This window comes from Diplotaxodon limnothrissa, linkage group LG9 (assembly GCF_057381915.1).
Source record: "Diplotaxodon limnothrissa isolate DT_005_m linkage group LG9, D_limnothrissa_male_GT1.1, whole genome shotgun sequence".
NCBI classification, from domain to species: domain Eukaryota; kingdom Metazoa; phylum Chordata; class Actinopteri; order Cichliformes; family Cichlidae; genus Diplotaxodon; species Diplotaxodon limnothrissa.
Window position 1 is genome coordinate 23,727,045 of NC_140604.1, and position 20,420 is coordinate 23,747,464.

The window sequence follows — 20,420 nt, forward strand, 5'->3', positions numbered from 1 at the left end:
CTGATAAGTTTTACATAATAAAAATGCTTTCAGATACTCGACAGTGGACCAGAGCGGTTACGTGCATCACCAGTCATGTCTTTAGGGCATTTCTACATGAACCCTACTTTTATTGCACACAACAGGGCTTTGTATCTAACTGCGTAGTTATGGGATAGTAATAGTAGGGGAGAGTGGGAGTGTGCACAGGGATACATTCCTCCATAAATACGTGACGGCGAGAAAGTAACTGCAGTAACAGTGGGACGCCCCTGCTCCTTGTAAGACCTGGTGTTCATGCACAAGTGCTTCGTGTTGTCTTTCAACTGAGAGGGCCATCATTTAGTCAACATGGCAGCTGTGAAAGAGAGAATTACACTCTTGAGCCACTGGAGTGAGAAGCAATTGACTTGAATATCCCCTGTGACATTCTTAAAGAAGCAGGTCATTTTTTTGGGGTCTGGAAAGCTGTCAGTAAAGGAGCGCAGGATGTAATTGTTGGTTTGGAGGAGCTGCTTTAATTATGTGTTTGGTTTAGCCGAACTGACCTGGTGGTTGCTTGGGATGATGTATGTGTCATTGTCCTGACTGAGGAATTTTTCACACACGAACACTGATGTTACTGAGATGGCTAAGCTTGCAACAAAGCTAGTTTTAGTAAAGCAACTTAGTGCTCATTTTGTCATTGCCAGCCAATAAAGGCTTTTAAATAACATTTTACTGCAAAGTTAAAACAGCAGGCTGCATTGACTCACTGTTTTTCCTACTTATCTGCAGTCACACTGGATGAAAATACTTCATTTGCACATGTCTTTTCACACTTTGACTCAATGATTTCCCTGTCTACTGGCCGGCTAATTCTGACTTTTACAGTGAAGCATCTGGGCACATGGGTGGGTGAAAGCAGACAGAAAGTGGGTGGAAGAAGCCTCGTCTCCATATGTTAGACATTAGAGGTCAGCTGCCGCATGTTTGTTCGTGCGCTCGGCCTGGCAGTTTCAGTTACACGGCCCACAAGCTACGCTATTGATCCCCTCACGTCTTCTGTTAAGGTACATCAACTTTTGCCTTCCTCTCTTACATTTAGATCCGGTCACTTACATCAGCAGCTGCAAAGAAATGACATTGGATGTATGTCTTCCCTATCCCCCTGCTTTAAAAAAAACAACAACAAAAAAACCCAGACACACACACACACACGTATGAAGCCAGCGAACATATTTGCACAAAATGTTGTGTTGCTGTACAGAAGCTGAAGATCAGGAGCCAGCGTGAGCCTCTGGTGTCTCCTGAGAACTTCCCAGTTGGAATCAACACTGCCTGCAGGAGTGATGCTTGTCTTATTCTGTTTTGCTGATCAGATAACTCGATCACATATTAGCTCGCTGCCACAGCCTGAGAGACGTTTGGATGTGGCTCAGAAATAGGTTATGACACATTTGGATGCATGCTAGCGTCTAGTGGGCCCCTCAACAGGGACGGAGAGCTAAACAAGAGACAGCCTGCAGACAAAGTCTTGATAAAGAACAGACTCTGTCTGTGAGAGCATGCATATGTGTTTGTGTGTCACAGGCTGTTTGACACCTCTCTCAGTGTCCAGTTTTAAAAAGATTTCTTGATGCTTCTTGTCAGTATCTTCTTTTGTAGTGGTCTTTATACCATTTGCTTTACACAGTCTGTGACCAATGCATAGCAGCAACAGTAGAGCTTTTAGCTCAGGGGTGAGGATCTAGTCACTCTCTGTCCTGGAATGCAGTTGACTTTCTAAATCCCCACCAGTCTATCCTGGGGCTGTGGGGCAGGGCCTATCTCAAGCCCCCTTTTCCATGTGAGCCATGTCTGGAATCTCTAAGCAAGCAGTTGGCTGAGTCCCCCGGCCTCGCTTTTTCACGGGCACTGAGCGCATTGATCTCAGAGCGCGATGGAAGAAGAAATTGCAGATGAAGACAGAGATTGCTCACTTGAGGAAGGTAATGAGCTTTGTGACATGAAACCAGCAAATGAATTCACATCCTTTAGAGGGTTTGAGTGTGTTTTGTCTGCTGAGTGTAATTTGGTTAGCAGTGGGGGAAACTGTGTTTGGGAGTTAAAAATAGAAATTGGAAATACATGAGAGGTCTTGCTGCTCTGAACTTGAGCAGGGTGGGGGTGTGGGTGCGCTGGTGACGGGCTCTGAGCGTGACGCACCACCGCACGATAATTATGAAAAAATTAAGCCTGCCTTTTGTGCTTAGTGATGAAAGCAGTTTTATGCTTTGCAGATCTGCAGGTTAGAGCAAAACAGACACAACTCTAGATTGAAAGAAAGGTGGAAAGGATGTAGTAGATGCTGGAAGAAAACAAGCACTTTTTAAAAAAAAATACAAATTACTCCAATAGTTAAATCTCCGAAACTAGTTTAGTCCAAACATGTCTGAGAAGAAAACGAGAAATTGCCTTTTCATCTGTGGCTCACAGCACGCTTTCAAGCTTTCAAAGAAAAAGACAAGAAAAGCTGCGTTAAGCAACCCGCAAAATAGTGGCAAATCACTCGAAATTTCCTCCTTCAGCTGTTGAAGAGCTGAACTCTGTAAGAGGTCCTTTATTTTCCGTCATCACCCTCTGAAAGGTACACATTACAGCTCCAGCTACCTGTCTACAAAACAAGGCAGCAGATCAGCTTGCTTTATTGCTTTCCCCCCTCTTTTCCACAGTTGAAGAACCGCCTCCTTCATTCTCTTCTCTTCTCTTCTCTTCTCTTCTCGCAATGATTGATTTAAGACATCATAACAACAGTACAGGGCTGTGTTTACCTCAGTTCCACACCACATAAAATATGTGTGTTCTGCGTATTTTTAACATGTGATAAAAGGGTAAAAAAAAATGTTCCTGAAGGGACATAAAAGGTTGAAAAATGGCTGGAGGGCTGCTTGCTTTTCTTTAATTCTGTGAACACATGGAATATTTGGGAGCTCCACATGTGCAGGTAGCTCCTCTGATATTTATTTATTTATTTATTTTCATTCCTGAAAAAGTTGAAATGATTGCACCTGGCAGCTTCTGTTTACTCCCCCAGTTTCATGAGGCACTTGATGCATAAACAGATGCTCTGGATATCGTCTCCGAGTTTCTCCATTTGTGCCTCCTTCTGTTACTGGGTTTCCTTGTGTTTCGTAACGGAAAGAAACCTGAACAGCTGTTTCAATTTAGCGTTTTCATCTTCAGTGTTGTGTCTGTCACGTTCAATCCAGGATTTATTGCAGAAATTTAAAACTGCATGAATATGTAATGAAGTGTTTGTTCTTCATATTCACACACAGACTTTGTTATACCAAGAAGAGAGAATATTATTTATTTCCTTTTCACAAAGTTACAGATGGCTGATTTGCACTGACATGCCCTACTTTTGACTTATGGAAGAATGACATGCATGCACACACACGCTCTTGATGTCGAAACGTGAGTGCGTCACATTTGACCCCTTTTCTCTTTGTGTGTGTGTTTGTGTGTGTGTGTGTGTGTCCCTTCCTCAGAACAAACCAAAAGCAACCTAAAGGTAACGTCCCCAGAGGACGCTGAGCACATAAGCCGCAGACAGGCGTCCCCAAATGGGACTGCCCCTTCAAGAGGGGATGCCAAAGGCAGTCGCACAATCCCCCGAAGGCACACTTTAGGAGGAGCTCGCAGCACCAGGGAGATTCTGGCTATGCAGCCGCCAGATATGGACAAGAAGAGGGAGGCCTTTCTGGAGCATCTGAAGCAAAAATACCCCCACCATGCTTCGGCGATCATGGGTCACCAGGAAAGGCTGAGGGAACAGGTCAGTAGGCTGCAGAAAGATCATCGTGTGTTATGTTGTTCGACCAGGCGCACCTGGTTTGAACATAAAAAAATGAATAAATAAACAAAAACTAGACTTCTTGAGATTTCAAATGCTGGGAAGATCTAGTGTCCTGGGCCAAGGTGCCAGCCACAACTTGCCCAAGTTTGAACCCCCCACAGGTAACAGTGTTATGCATTGAGCCACTATACTTTCTTTCTATACTTTCTTATCTGTGGAATAAATAAGTGCATCAACAAGCATTTCAGATCCTATTTTTTAAAAAGAAATCTTCTCTCAACCTGATTTTGAGCTAAATTCATCTGTATGGTAGGTGCTGTTGCTTATGGCACACTTAACAGTTAAAGAACAAGACGTTTTCCTCTACTTCACAAACAGACAGCTTTACTGACTAAGTCCGTCTACACATACAAGGAATTGGGCTCTGTTTTTTTCATTGCTCTCAATGTACTTCACAGAATATTGAAACGGATAATCACAACATGTATAGCATATTTATTTTGATACGTACACAGGTGCAATGCAGTGCAGAGTGAGAAGATGTTGGAATAAATTATATACATCATGACTTGACAGTAAATATTGTCAGTAATAATATAATATTTATTTGTGTACAGTGATGTATAGCTATGTACTTATCAATATAGTACATACAGGACATTTTAGCTGAACTAAAAGAAGATAATAATACTGTTTTTTAGAATTGCATTAATCAGACTGTATTTAATGTTGCGATTTAGTTCAGTTCATTACAGCACGACCATATTCAACATGATAGTACCAGTTAGGTCACAAAGTAAATAACTAGTTTCCACAGAATTAGGTATAAGATATGAAAATGCCTTTATCCAGTCTTGGAATAGATAGTTTTCAGTTCCTTTATAAACTGCAGTTTTATCTGCACAACTCTTTCCTTCCTGTTTTGTTGCTGCAGGTTAGATGTGAAATGTGTCCAATAAATCTGCCTGTCACATTTCCCTCCCACAGCTGCTGTGGAGCAATGAGGTTGTATTTTTATGAAGGAGTTGGAGGGGAAAAAAGCGGGTCAAACCAGCGGGTCATACTTTCCTGTTTTGGTATCCATTATTTAATTAACAGGTGTTAGTATTAAAATATGCGTTTGTGTGAAATATGCCTTTCCCACTGTTATGTGGGAACTTTTAAAGGTTATAAATTCTCCTTGTGCTTCACCTTTCTGAAGTCAGTAAGGACGTAAGCACAAAGGGAGTCTCTAGGTGGACATTTGGCTCACCTGATCTGGTTCGTTTGCTCAGGGTCAGAGGAGATAAAAGATGGAGGGGAGGCTAGCTGGCTTTGTAGCCAAAACAATCGAGGTAATAGTGAGACTGGCACAAAGCCACAGGGAGCTCCAGGAAATGGCACAAGGTATTGTGAAAGAAGAAAGAATTTTGTGTGTGTGTGTGCTGTTTTCGGGCCAGCCCACATGCAAAGCGATGCCTTTTCATGAGGTGCAGTTTCAATATTATAGCCTAATATCACTCGTCATGAATGATGGTATCGAATTTGCACAGGTTGATCAACCGGTTTGTTTGCTTTCTGAACACAGTGGGCTTGCACTGTGCACATGCATCGTTTTCTCCTTCGAATCAATCACCGATTCTCATTGGTGAGAAAAATGGAGGGGAGGGGGTAAGTGTATATTTGGTGGTTTTATCCTGCGCACGAGTGGGGATAAAAAGGAAGACTTCTGTTGTGAAGTTTAGATAGTCAGACAGGTAAGTTCGGCTCCCGGCTGGGTGGAGTCAGAGTTGCTATAGTGACTCGTGATGTCACAGCTGGAAGGGCTCAGTTTACTTGTAGGTGCCTGTCGGAGAGAGCTGGGATCCTGGCAGTGTGAGATCTCTGTGTGTGTGTGAGTGCAGGAGCGCTCTTAATGCTGTGCAGGCTATGGACCGGAAGGTTGTTTGGAAGCATGGCTCTCTGTACGTGAAGCCCGCGGAAGAATAAGAATAAACTTTTTTTTCTTTTAAGTACAAAGGAATACATTTATCACAACGGAGACGAGAGTCCAGTCAGAGGGGAGAAGAAGAAAAGGTAGGATACATCGGAAAATGTACTGGTTTCTTTTTTTCTAGACGTCCAGTGCCTTTTCACATGTTAGTGCGCGTGGAAGTACTACAAAGATGCATGGATTGTTGCTCTTATGAGCACACTGAAACGCCCTGGAGTTTCACTATTGCGCCAGAGGCAGCGCGCACCAGGCTGCTGTCAGGTGCTGCAAACTTCCAAGAGGCAAATGCAAAACTTGGTGCACGAGTTTTTTTCCCCCTTCTCTCGCAAAAATACAAATCGACGAAAAGTATTTAACCGCAACGACATATTTAATTGGGTCGACGCCTTGAGGTGTAAATTATCCAAAATGTGCAATCCCGTGTGCAGCATCCCCGTAATTTTGCCACTTATGTAGCTATAATTGCAAAGCAAATGATCCATTGTGAACGGACGTCTGGGGTTATACCTTAATAACGTGCTGCATCTTGCGTGATAATGATGGTGATGATGATTATATGACAGTATAGCTGTGATTGCTACGCGGCTGGTTCCTGTTGTTGTTGTTGCTGGTGAGTTGAGGTGAAGATTCATACCAGGCGTGTGAGATCTTGTGTGTCATCTTATATTTCTTTTGGCTGTGTGCTTATGCGTAAAAAGATCCGCAATTGGAGCTTGTTGAAAGTTGCTGTGTTTTCCCAAACTTTGTGGCTCGTGCTTTAATGTTTCATTTAATATTTTATGCACTAATACGAGTAGACTAAAGCTGTGGGCTTGTTTCCCTGATTAGGCTGCCAGGACAGTTCCGGTTTCTTTTTTATCTCTCAGGGTTTTGGAGAAGGTTATTTACTCAGAAAAAAATCAAGGCTGCTACTTGCCGCCTGTAAACATGCTGTTACATGGTAGGTTCTTTTGTTTTTTGATGAGCTTGTATAAAAAAAAATGTTATGGGTCATTCCGGAGTCACAGAGAGCTTACTGTCTTTATTTGTAGGTGACATGCAGTTACTCTGAAAATGTCAAGTTTTATGTCCTGTGAAGTTCCTCTCTCAGCTGCTGAAACACTGAACTGAGATGAGAGATCTGCTGGTGCTGACTGTCAGTTTGCAAAGCGTGACACCTTCAAATTGATTTTTTTTTTCTTTTGGAGAGAAACTGCATATGTGTTACTCAGACATGTGGGATGGGATTCGGGCGCTGATGGGTCTTGAATACATCGTGTCCAGGATGAAGATACAAGACGCTGTCAAAAAGCAGGCAGCTTTCGAGCACCAATGCCTGGAAAATAAATTCAACGCTGATAAATGAGAAAAAGATGAGTGAAGAATGCAGTTGGCATGATCCAATTCTGGATGTCAAGAATAATGCAATAACTCACTGCTAACAGAAGCAGCAGAAAATGAAAATAATGACAAGTTTATTGAAGTGTTTGTCATTCGGTGTCCTGAGGGGTGTAATTATTCAGATTTAAAGGAAAAAATAACTGCCAGAAAATGTGTCATCTTGCCCACAACAACATTCTTGTGAAAGTGTGGGAAAAAAATAGACCTGCCACCGTTCTCACGCAGATTCAAACATGCCTACCATACAGGAAAAGCAACATCAGTGGCGATGCGTGCTTCAGAAGGAAGAAGCAGGTTTGAGTTACAAAGGCGGAGATGCTTCAAGGTCAACCAGAGGTTAGGAAGATGATATTGTGTCAGCCTGAAAAGTGATGACCCCAGTCTTTTAGGAATAATCACACAGATACCCTCACACATAGCTACAGACTGCTTGCCTTATGCTTATAAAAGGGGTCCCTTGATTCTTGATTCTTCTGTGATCTTTAAATCCGCAACAAAAGCAGAAGTGTTTTAATTTCCTCTGCTCTTCATTGGGTCTGCAAAAACCTGGATTCCACCCAAGGGAGATGAGATAAGATCCCGTTGGCCTGACCGCCACCTATCCTCTCATCCCTCTCCCCCTGCCCAGGGGCTTAGACAAGCACAAACCGAGCTGCTCGACTGGTCACGAACACACACACACAATGAATTCCCTCCTTCCGCTTGTGTGCCAGTGTCTTGTGTTTGATGAGCTGTGACTTGCCAGGCTCCGGGTTTCTCTCCAGAGTGGGGCGGCCATGTTAGGACAGCTGTCTGCAGCTGTGGGCATCATACAGACAGACAGACAGACAGACTGAAAGGTCTGTGTTGCCCCCCTGGTGTGACAGGTGCCTGGGAGGGGTGCGATCCTAGATCCTGCAGCTGTGTATTGAAATAAAGAGGCACAGATCATGAACTTGTTTACGTTTCAACTGCAGGATTTATTCTGCTCATCAACAGGGGAACAAATCATTAATCGCCTCTCATAAGACCCAGCAATTCTTTGTAACGTGTGGCATAACAGCTGTCAGCGCATTGTCAAAAGTACAGGAATAACCTTGCCGAGTATACATTAACCATCATAAATATAGATAACATTGGCTCGCAGTGACCAGGTTGCCTCAGCCTTTGTTCCGGTTACACATACATATCACTGCATCAAGAAATACAATGTACTGTAACTCACAGCCCGTAAATAGCAAATAACCATTCGTATACAGCACATGAGCAGCTATGCAAGCATTAATTACAGCCTTTGCATCCTGTCTTACTTCAACAAGACATATAGAGAACACACAACTGAGAACGTGCCTTAGCATCGCTACGGTACTTGAGGCTCACTTCCCCCGCTAGCCAGTCCATTAGCCTAGCACGATCACGTTCACATCACGATCTCATTCAAAACACAATACTTAAACAGTACTTAACTTATAACGGTATACTTTCATTCACGAGTTCACAACAGTCTTATTGCTTCTACTGTGTTACCTATTAGTCATTTTGAGGACTAGTAACCCACCTGTGTATTGAAATAAAGAGGCACAGATCATGAACTTGTTTACGTTTCAACTGCAGGATTTATTCTGCAGATTTGCCTCCCAGGGGGGTTTACGCTCCTCCTGGCCGCTATGCGCCACCTAGTGGTATTTTTTAAGTAATGCCATGGAAGATGTAAAGTGTAATTAGAAAATACTGATTTAACACTGAACGATATAACAAAGACCAAAATATAACTGGGGTGTTCCCTTTATTTCCTTGTATGAAGACATAAACTGAACTAACATCCCCATAAGTCTTTTTATCTCCTAATTTTTTAACTATTAGTGTAATCCAGATTTACCAGCCACACATTTCAACTTAACACATATGTTAACCTTTTACATCTGCACCCCCAAGCTGTGATAATCTGTTGGCCTATGTCTTATGAGGACACATATTTCAAGATGGGCAAATGTTTTTGGGAAGGAGATGCTCATAATGCAGTTCTCCTGCAACATGAACGGTCAGAGTGTGATCTGAACAGTTTGTTCTTTAATTAAAGAGAGTTTTTAAACAAGACTTTTTAAGGCACCCAAATATACCAAATATACAGGGTGCCATTGTCATGTTGTGTTCTGTGCAATTACCATAGGTATTGTATTTATGGCACACATGTTTGATAAAACGTGAATTAAGGGTATATGGTCACAATAATGTGTGAGTGATAGGGTAAAGTTTTCCAACCAGTCTCTGTCAGTCCACCAACCTGCGGTCACGATATTTGCGCAGGGGTACAACAGAAAGTTGCCTCACTATATATTACAACCAACAGTGGACTCTATCAGCTACCCAAACACAGGTCGCTGATGTAGTCATCCAGTCGGCCAACGCTGCAACACATGTGAAACATCATGCTATGTCTAAGCCTCTTTTTAATCCATTTGTCATGTATTGGTGTGAAGGTGGACCCGAATGCAGATTCTTTAGACCGGGGTAAATGAACAAAAATCAAGCTTTTATTCAGGTAAAGAAGAATAACTGCAATAGGCAGAAAACAACATCCATAAATTAAATGGGGAAAGACTTGCAGGCAGGCGTGCAGGAAAATAAACAGTAAGACGCAACAGTGATCTAAGACAGACCGAGGCTATAAATAAACACGTGAGGAAACCAGGGAGATGGGAAACGCCAGGGTAAGAGACGCAGCTGAAACAAATCCACAATGACGAGACAGGGCAAGCGAAACAAGATACTAAAAACAAAAGACTACCAAAATAAAAACATAAAAAATAGCAAAACTAATCCCTAAGCAAAATATTAACTGAAAACAATTCACTGATACCAAGAACTCAAGAGTAAAGACAGTGATCAAGAATAATCGATCTCAGAAGCCAATGGAGCATTAAATCATAAAGAACAATTCAAAAGTCCAAAAGGGAAAAACCCCGAGTCCAAGGCATTGCAACATTTAGGCACATACTTTTCTCTGTGTGGCCCTGCTACACTCTTGCTCCCTGAAGCCAAGGTCAGCTAGATAAAACTGGCTTCAAACATGCATAGACTCCATGAGAGAGATGCGACCGTGATCAGAGAAAAGAGGAAAAAAACAGAAGAAGTAGCAGAACTAGTCTTGGGGGGAGTGTTGTTCCTGATTTTAAGTAATCTGCCCACACAAGAAAAGATCATTTGTCATTGTCCCTTCCGGCACAATAGTCGTGCAGTGACTGGGACATCACCATGCACACATTCAGGTGTTGCATGCTGAAATATTTAAAACCACGGATGTCTTTTCACAAGACACTCCCTGTGTTGCACCTTGCATCTGAAACCACACAATGAGTCGGTGTGTCCTGCAGGTCTGCGGCAGAACATCTGTTTTTAATTATCAAACCCTGGAAATGGCTCTGGATTGCTTTTTAATAGCATCTGCCACCTCTGCATGAAGTAACACTTTGAGAGCTGCTTTCGGTAACACAAACAAGAACCGCAAGGTTAATGACGGACAGGCACTGACCTGCCAATTAACCGGGGTCACGTGGCGGGGGGGGGGGGGACGCAGCACCCCAACCGAGGGGACAAGTGGTTTAAAGAGTGGCGCCACGGCTGTGTCTAATCCCGAGTGTCGTTGGGGGTTTGGGGTGGGGGGCGGTTAAGCTGCTCTGACAGAGGGCCCTGATGGACCTGCCACTGATCACTGCTGATAATGAGTGAAGCCAGACAGAATTTTGCACACTGTCTCAAACGCAATGCCAGTGTGTTAATCAGACCAGCTAATCAGGTCTGAGCTCTTTTCAGTCTTCTCTTCAGAGCCGTATTAGCCCTTCTTAAAGTCGCACATCAGCAGTTATCTTCAGATGCATTGTTGGCTTAACGTACAGGTAGTTGCTACAAGGATCTGCAGCAGTCTGATGTATGGGACACGTTTAAGCTCACGCCCTTACATTCCTTTGTTAACACTCAGGAGCATTTCTAATACAGCGGTCGGAGCCCAAGGAGCCTTACATGAGAGTAACTGCTTATATTATTTCATTAACATTGCTGCTCTCTTACAAACCCTAATAACTAAGCTACAATGTTCAGGAAAGGGTGATTAGACATTTGAGTAAAGCACAGTTTGATATACGATGAGTCCCATATTAATTAGTTGTATTCAGCAATCTTAATGGATTCCCTGATCATTTTCTAATCCACCTTTTGCTGGTTAAGATTGCTTAAAGATGAGCACAGTATCTCTGAGGGTCCTTTTTATAAGCATGCTTGACCAGTCAACTGTGCACATTCATGTACCTCTGGTATGAAATAACAACCTCTTGGTCATTTGGTGGTATGGGGATCATTTCCATCCTTTATTGGCCCTGCTGACTTTTTGTCCAAACTTGCAAACTTTTGTCTTTAAACTTGCAGCTTTATTAAAATGGAATGTTATCCTGTCATCGCCACTATGTTGCAGAGATAACAAGCAAGGCTGCTCCTGTAGGGACTCTGTGTACAGGAGAAGGGACTCAACGCCATGCTAGCCTTATTTCACTTAGCACTGACTTCATTATTATTAACACTGTCCCTGCCAATAATGTTAAATTATAGCAGTCAGTGTTTTCATATCATATCATATGTGGTCGTGCTAAAAATCAAACTTTCTGTTCTGTCTTTTTAAAATTGTATTTACATATATTCATAGAACAAAAAAGGTTTCTGCGAGGTCTTGAATAATTAGAGATTCGCAAGTGTGGTAAGTTCAAAGCAGGACCCATTGATTACATCCAGCGAACTCTGCAGTGCAGTTTTAATTCTTCAATATTAGTAGTAATAATATAAAAATATGGCTTGCAGTAAAGCCACTCACAAAATTTGCATCGCATCTTTTCCTTTAAAACTCCAAAGTTAGAATCATTATTATTTTAGAACAACTTTAAAATTTCAAGGTGTGCTGGAAATAAAAAAGAGGGATGTGAGGTGAAACAATCTGGATTTAAGAAACCTTAACTTTAAATGAGAAGGAATGTCGGGTAATATATTTAGTGTAATTAGATGGTACAATTAAATGTCTGCCTGTATTATTTTAAAACTTAAAAATAGTCATATTTTAGTTGCTTTAGCTTGCTTGGTGTTAAAATTGCCAAATGAGCTTGCTACTGTATACACCTGCTGGTCAACACATGAGCATTAACATCACCACTATTTGACTAAAGAACGGTCCACAACAACACGCCTGATGTGGAAGTTTTTTTCCCTAATATTATTTCTCCTCCCTCAAAATAAGTCTAGAAACTTTGAAACAGCCATCTGAGAACTACAAACCTTTAGTGTGCAAGCTAGCCTCCCTCCTCTATTTAGCATTGCAGATTTTTTATTTATTTATTTCTTTTTTTACCTCTTTCATGCTGTAGGAAAACAAAGAAGGTAAAAGCTGCCTTTGTAGTGCTTCTCTGTTTTAAGAGGTAAAGTTGCAAGTCGAGTCGACAAGAAAATGTTCTAAAAAGAGTGTAAATTCAATCTACCCTTTATCTTGTTTACTAGTTTTCATTCTAACTTGATGCTGTAGAAAAATAAAAGGTCAAGGAAAAATGTATTTGCTAGATAAAACATTTTCGTCAGACAGACTCCTGGGCTCAGTTTCGCTTTGGGTAGAAGCCTGAGTAAATGCCAGATTCATTTACAGTGTTACGCTCAATGCAATGTTAGTTTAACACAAAGTTAAAGTAAAGGCATTACTCACTCTGAGCAATCTTAACATAATACACTTCAAATTACAAGTAAGGGCATGTATTATCTATTGAAATGGATTTTGAAAACCATCCCAACACTACAATATAAAATAAGCAATATTACTTTATATCATAAATTGTTATTGTTCTTATATATAGGCCAAGAGATTCCAAACATCATAACTAGGCAAAAGGGGCTGTTTTACCCCTTTTTTGTGCCCTTCTTTTGCAAGCCTTTGCATGCAACCCAGCATCTGGACTCCACCTTAGGCCAAAGGTATGAGCCTGACTTCAAAAGGCACACCGAGAGGATTTTTTACCACTGACAGGACCAGTTCTGAGCATCTGGTTCAAACTTCATTTTGATCTCCTGCATTTATTTCCACTTGGCCCTTCTCAATGAAGATAAAGGCAATGCAGTGTTAGGTGCACAGAGGAGAGCAGTGCAGCAACGCTAGTCGAAGTCGGTATAGATGCAAAGGTTCACACAGGTTTTACTGTTGCTAAACAAGACGATAAAGAAGATAGGGAACACCTGGAATGTAGAGTACTGTATAGCAGGCAAGTATGGGCAGATACTGGAATTAATAAATTAGCCGGTTTGACAGAAGTAGAGCGTGTGCTACAGATTCAGTTCTTTACCTTAGCTCTGGTTCGTGTTTATACAACCCTTCACACAGTCGTGCAACTCAGCCCGTGCTACATTGTGTTTAGCGGGCTGTTTAACACATTGCAGTTAGTGCTAACATGACAGCCAACAAAACAAGTGTGTCATAGAGTGGAAACATGATGGTGACTTAGCACCTTAAGCTTTAATTTCCACTGCTCTCCGTTGAAGAAGAGGACTTGAATCTCACATAGCAATTGCGTAACCTCAAACACATGGGCCAGCATTTTGTGTCTATTTATTTGTGTGAATAGCTACTTTTTGGTCTCATTTGCAGCTCAGCAGTAAGACGCTGGAATTAGAAGTGGATAACAGACACTGTATGCTACGGCCAGTCCTTGGTGAGGAGGGGGGGAAGACAGTGAAAACTAATGTGGATCAGGCTTACTGAAAAGTTCAACCTATTAGTGATTATCTGTCTTTTTTTTTGTCTGTCTGTGCACACAAACACAAAGACACACCAAAAAGCTCTCCTCTGGGAGAGCGGGTATAATAAATCTTAGGTTCGGTGGAGGAGCTGTGTGGTCTTTGGTGACTTGTTAATTAGGCACGAATAGCAAAGCCATTATCAGGCTTGCTTTCATGGGAGTAGAAGGAGACTTGACACTTGACAAAATACTGTGACTTAGAACCAGAAAAAATGGCCTGTTCATGGTAATCAAAAAAGGTGAGGTGGAAGAAAATCAAATTATGCTGCCTTGTTTCTATTAGATTATACAGTGTGTGTGACATCATAGAGGATACAGGATTAAAAGTGCCCTAAAGAGAAGAAAGCCCTCTTTGTCATGTTGACCACAGAGCTACACACACGCACGCATCCTCTGATGCCCAGATATGCACACAGGGTGGCTTAAATTAGACCTGGAAAGTCCTTTATTTTCCCCCCAGAGAGAGAGACGCTCTGTGTTGACAGCCCAGGACGTGGATGTGGTTTTTGGCCATGAAGGAATACTCTGTTGCTTTTGTGTTATTTTGGGATGCTCCAAGGGTTGGGAACTACGAAACCTGTCTTTCTGTTGATAAAGTCATATTGAAGAGCAAGTCTGAACAGAACGTGTCTCTCCAGCCCTGTCAGCAAATATTTTGCATGTATTTGTTTGGTAAGAGAGACAAGAGGGTGAGAAAGGGAGATTTTTTTTTTGTATGTGCACATTTATAGACGTGTGCAAATCGTTGCATGCAAGGCTAGTACATGATCTGTCAGTCTAAGTTTAAGATTGGGCCTGCTTTCTTATGTAACGGCTTTGAACGAGTGCAAGGCCTGAAGCACAACAAAGCTTTTTAACAAAGGAGCACAAATTGTTTTTGTAATTATCCCAACATTCAATAAAGCTTTCCCAGAAACACTGCAGCAAGGTGATCATACATATATTTTCATGGGTGTGTCCATGTGTTTATACTACTGGATAAGGGCCTGCCAAGCCCTCGAGATCCTTGGAGAAGGGTCTTATCTCCTTGAGACACAAGTGTCATCTTTCTGTCTTCAGTCGCACCCTCAGGCAGTGCGATGGAAGCTGAGATTGGGCTGAGAGTTTATGCTGAAGCTGCTGTTTTAAGATAAATGTATTTAGTTTTTTTCCTTTTTTATCTCAAAATGGAAACCTCATGGAATTTAAAGCTGTTTGCAGGAATCCGATCTTTTGCACCCCTCAGATGTTGGAATGGCCTGAAAATAAGAAATATTGAGCATCATGACTTGTGCAGATGTCCTTCACTCTCCGATACAGTCTTAGTGTTACACAAATGTAAAAAGCACACAGAAAAACAATGGCTTCCCCCTGCTGTCTGCCTGGTGTGGACTGTGTGTGTTTGTATTGTGTTGCTGGATCGTTAGGGATGTGGGAGAGTGTGTGCATTGGACTGGGCGCAGGGGGGGGCATCCGCTGTGAGGTAGAACAGAAAGAGAAGGAAGCTGGACAGGGCAGTTGTACTGAGTGCTTCGAGAGCTGAAATAACACTGGAGGAAGAAACCCTGTTTCCCTTAGGCCAGGGAGTTTCCAGTCTCACATGGAAGTCACCTTCGGAAGAAGACTGTCATTTCTGAAGCATGGTAAATGCTGTCTTCACATATATTTATTTTTTACATCTAATGTGGAACTTGATTTTTGCTTGATCATATTCATTTAGCTAAATCTGTACTTTTATTCTTGTATGCAAAGTAAACGAATACGACACGAAACAACCTCGTGAAGTTGGCGTTCTCTACTTCATGACCACACATTGACGATTACATCCGATGGGTTGCGCAGAGTTGCCGTTTTTTTAACCTTGCTTGTTCAGTGGAGAGGGCGATGTCTGCTAGTGATAACCCTGGCTCACTTGTATATGTGTGAGCAGATAAAATCAGTTGGGGAGTGTTGCTCAGCTGTTGTCCAGCATGTCCTAAGTGGTGTAAGAGATAATCATCCTGCAGTGCACTGTGGTTACATTTGATTTTTCGGTGTAATATTTTACGAATGAGATGGTAACAGTCAAGGTTACTGTTTGCATATACATTTTTGGAACTTTTTTTTTTAAGTAGTAGGATCTTATCTTTTCACACTTCCATGGTCAGCTGTAGACGCTATAAATGAATGCAACAATTAAACAAATATAACCATCTCTGGAAAGGTCATCTGGGGATTTTGATGAGGGGATTAGAGGAGGAATGCATCAGAGGTGGGAGGGAGGGAGGGATTCGGTAGCAGTGAATAGGAATGGATGACTGGGGGATTTTGGAATAATGTCATTTAGGCTAAGGTAGACAAAGGGTGATGGTCTGTCCACAGACATACAGACTGAGAGCTGACCAGCTGACTGACAGGGGCTTTATGCTTCGGAGTTGTGTAGAACTGCAGCGGCATTAAGTTTTTGACTCACGTTTGCTAATTAGCTCTGACAATTTGGCGCTTCCATTGTTGAACTCTTTTCTTGATTATGTTTTACTACACATTCATTCCTATCGTATCAACTACGGCAGGTCCGATCTGCATGAAAGACAACTGTGTACTGTTAACCCTTCGCTCAACTTGTCTCATTCTGATATCTCGCTTATAGCACCAAGTTGAGCGAAGGGTTAACAGTACACCGAGCCACCGTCGTCTTTCATGCGGATCGGACCAGGTAATTACAGTTGGCTCTAGCTCTGCTCCCCAGAGCTCGAGCCAAATTAGCATCTTAAGTGGAAAGCTGTGCTCACAACAGTTGAGTTTGTGTTTAAAGCTTCAACCTCAACTCTCATGTTTACATTCTTTCATGTCCAGCAAGGAAGTATAGAACGAGTCAATGAAACCTGTTCCTCTGGTTGCCTGTGTGCATTCTTTGTGTTTGTTTACATAGAACATGACGTGTGACTGAACACTATTGTAGTCGGACCCTGGTAGTGGATGTTGTTTAGGCTAATACAGCCACAGATGGGTCGACTTTGGCTTTTTGGGATGCTTGTGAAACCTGCATTGTCTCTTTTTTTTTTTTAAAGATCTCCAATGTTATGCAGCCCAAAGGGGAAAATGATCACCATGACTACAGGGAAAGCAGACTAATACCCCTGTTTTTAAGGTGAAAGCTAGGCTAAGCTATTATAACACCACGTTGATTCTATAAGAAGTCAAGCTCCAATCAGTGGGCTTTGTGTGGACTGGCAGCAGGTGGGGTGCATGGCAATTTTTGGACCATATCTATACTTAAATCTCAGTGAATGACACAGTAAGACCCTGATGGTGGCTGCCATTATTCTTAACAATTGTAATTTACTTTAATCGCCCCAGCTCACTTGTTTTGCACATATTCAACTCTGTATATTTTATATATTTTATTATTATTATTATTATTATTATTTTATTTTATTTTTTTACTATTTAATTTGTAAAAATGTGTATACACACACACACACACACACACACACACACACACACACACACACACACACACACACACACGTAGGAAAATATTTAGTATACACATCCAGAAATGCATACACTATTATATATTGTACATATATTTATTAGTTTCAGGTTGGCCATTCTTGTATTTTGCTCGTTTGTGTTGTTGTGTTTGCACATCTCTGTTGCTTGTGGGGCTCGCACACAAGAATTTCACTCGCATGTGCTGTGCCAGTGTGCCTGCACATGTGATGTGACAATAAAAAGTGATTTGATTTGATTTGATTTGATTTCAACTCCGCATGTCAACCTGTCAGACTAAGACCAGGGGACCGTGATATAACATATTCTGCTCTGCTTTGTGAAATCATGTAACATTGTCCTTGCAGTGAAAGTAGCATTGCAATAATCAAGACGGGTTACAGTGAAAAGCACCCACACTGTACACGCATGATCACGAGGTGGAACTATAGTGAAAAGTGAATCAAGTGAAGTGTACGGGGCATAGTATGAAAGAGCACTGACCTATAAAGTTTGAATATTACATGTATTTTGTTAATGCAGACATGCAAGCCAACGCTTGCTTTCTCATGACAACATACTGTTTGTCAGACCACTGTTGCATAAATGTTTGCAGGATGTCCTGGGTTCGGGTCAGATTTTCTGGAACAATGGCCTGACTCACTCATGCACACACTGAGTGTCTCTGTGTATCCGTCTTTCTTTGGCTTTCAAACACACACACACACACACTGGGACAGACAGAGTTTGACTGAAACACTTTTATCTTGCATCTATTTTCTCCGCAAGCATGGTTGTTTGCCTAATTATTGCTTGCCCACACTGTACAGTTTTTGACATCCATTTAATATAATAAGGCTCCAGCAAGTAGTGTTCAAGACAGTTCTTTTTTTTCCCAGCAAGAGCCTGAGGAAAAGGCTCTAAGCCACACAACATCAGCATTTAGATGAGGCAAATTCCACTGAGTTATTTCTAGAGCTGCTCTAACATACTCTAATCATGATGACTATTTGACACAGGTTTACTTTTTTTTAAAAAAGAAAAAGGAAAAACAGGCCGCTGACACTGGCTGCAGCACCAGACAACCAAGCCGTCGTTGAAGTCGACATTTTCTGATTTCTTTGACAGATTCGAGCTTAATTTTCTAGACACGTTCCTTCCCAAGGGGCTATTTTCATCAGTTTATGACTTGTCATGTTCCTGTGTATGAGCTAATGTTGATGTCTCAGTTTCACATTCATCATAACTGTCAGACCCAATGTGGTGTACAGAGGCAGTCGCTGCTGAAAAAGCAGAATCACAGGCCGTTTGGTTTTGACTGAAGTGAGGGGAAATTGCTGCTGTGGAATGTACTATAGGTATGTGTGGGCAGAAGCAGGTTTTATACTGCTAATCAGCGGGCGGTCTGTGGCTTTCACATTTGGCCCTTAAGGCAGGAAGGGGTAAGCTTGGACAGGAAGCGTCTGTGGCTCAAATACTTCAGGACGATATGATATGTACAGAGATTTTGTGTTGAATTGAGAATCTATGCACGTATGCAAGTGAGGGAGAAAGAGACGGAGAAGTTAATCTGAACTAAACTGTTAACCTTTTGAGGAGACACCTCATTTGTCAGATGTGGAGTGGTGTGGAGTGGTTTAACTTAATTACCCCACCTCTCCACAGGGAGGTAGAAGGTCTCATTTGCAATTTTCTCCATCGTTATGTTTGACTCCTTTCGCTTTAACAGCCTTTCTCTCCTGTGCAATAACTGTCACATTGTACCCATTGTAACATTTTCTAGAAATTAAAAAAGTACATTTTAAATAAGACAACTTTCCCTTTGAAGTAAAATTTGAGTACATATCCAATAAATATCCTTTTCTTTTTTTTAGATTCTGTACTATCGAGGGTGTGCCATCCCAGCATTATCCACTGTTTAGTGTAAAGAAGGAAGCATGCCTTCCATGTGAATGAGGTTCATTTTGGATGTCAATTTAATGATGTCTCTTCTTTTGCATAGTCAAGGTAGTGTACTGTCACTGCAAAGAAATGCTGCTGCTGTAACAAAGAAACGTGCCACCATTGTTTAAAGATCTTATCTTGAGTACTATGATGAGCCATGGATACTGTTTATGTCACTGAATAGGGTGTAATAGTTTCACAGCCTGGTCGATTTGTTGAGGGCCTGAAATTATCGGCAGATATTCGACGGTCTATCAGATCCAACGTTTATAATGGTTGATAAATGAAAATCTAAAAAATTAAGAAGAGACAGGAAAAACACCATTCCACCATGTTATCAGTGTTGAGTTGCTCGTTGACCACAAGGCAATCTGCAACTTCCGTTTTAGCAGCATGCTTGTCTGGAATGGCACAAACGCAACAACCAGTAGAGCATGAACAAATAAATAAACAACTGCAAACAAGTTTTGTTAGGAAATTCTGTTTGTTTTGTGTGTCTGAATGGAAAAAAAAACAAAAAACAGTACCAAATATCGGTATCGATCCTTAAAATCCTGTATCATTCTGGCTCTAAAGCTTTAGCCCCTATGCTTCAATTGAAGTTAACTGCTTTTTCAGTGTGATCCTGTCCCATTAATTTAGGGCACAATGCTGCCAAGTAAATAAGGTGAGGGAGAAAATTAAATTAATGCAAATATATATCACATAGGTTCTTCCTGTGAAACAGTTATTTTTATTGATACATAAAAATAAAAGTCACTTTAAACAGATTCTTCTTTGACACCCTACTGCACTATAGCCATATTGCTATAGCTTATTGTGGCTAAATGTGCTTGTATTTAAAAAAAAAAAAAAAAAAAAAAAAAAAATATATATATATATATATATATATATATATATATATATATATATATATATATATATATATATATATATATATATATATATATATCAGTAAGTACCAAAAATGATATTTTCTTACTTTAACTATGGTTTTGGTTTTCTATCATTTAAATTAATAGTCAAATCACTAGAAGAAGCCTACGCGTCCCACCAAGATCAGGAAACATTGAAC

General features: G+C 41.3%; 1 protein-coding gene across 1 annotated transcript in view; it reads left to right on the top strand.

Annotated features, from left to right (window-relative positions):
- Positions 1-1,831: 1,831 nt before the first annotated feature.
- The window catches only part of kiaa1217 (KIAA1217 ortholog), a 53,046-nt gene continuing 34,457 nt past the window's right edge, over positions 1,832-20,420 (top strand). The window contains exons 1-2 of the mRNA XM_085362885.1: positions 1,832-1,949; positions 3,492-3,778. Coding sequence (XP_085219011.1) covers positions 1,901-1,949; positions 3,492-3,778 — 336 coding nt within the window. The 5' untranslated portion in view covers positions 1,832-1,900. The remainder of the gene's footprint in view (positions 1,950-3,491; positions 3,779-20,420) is intronic.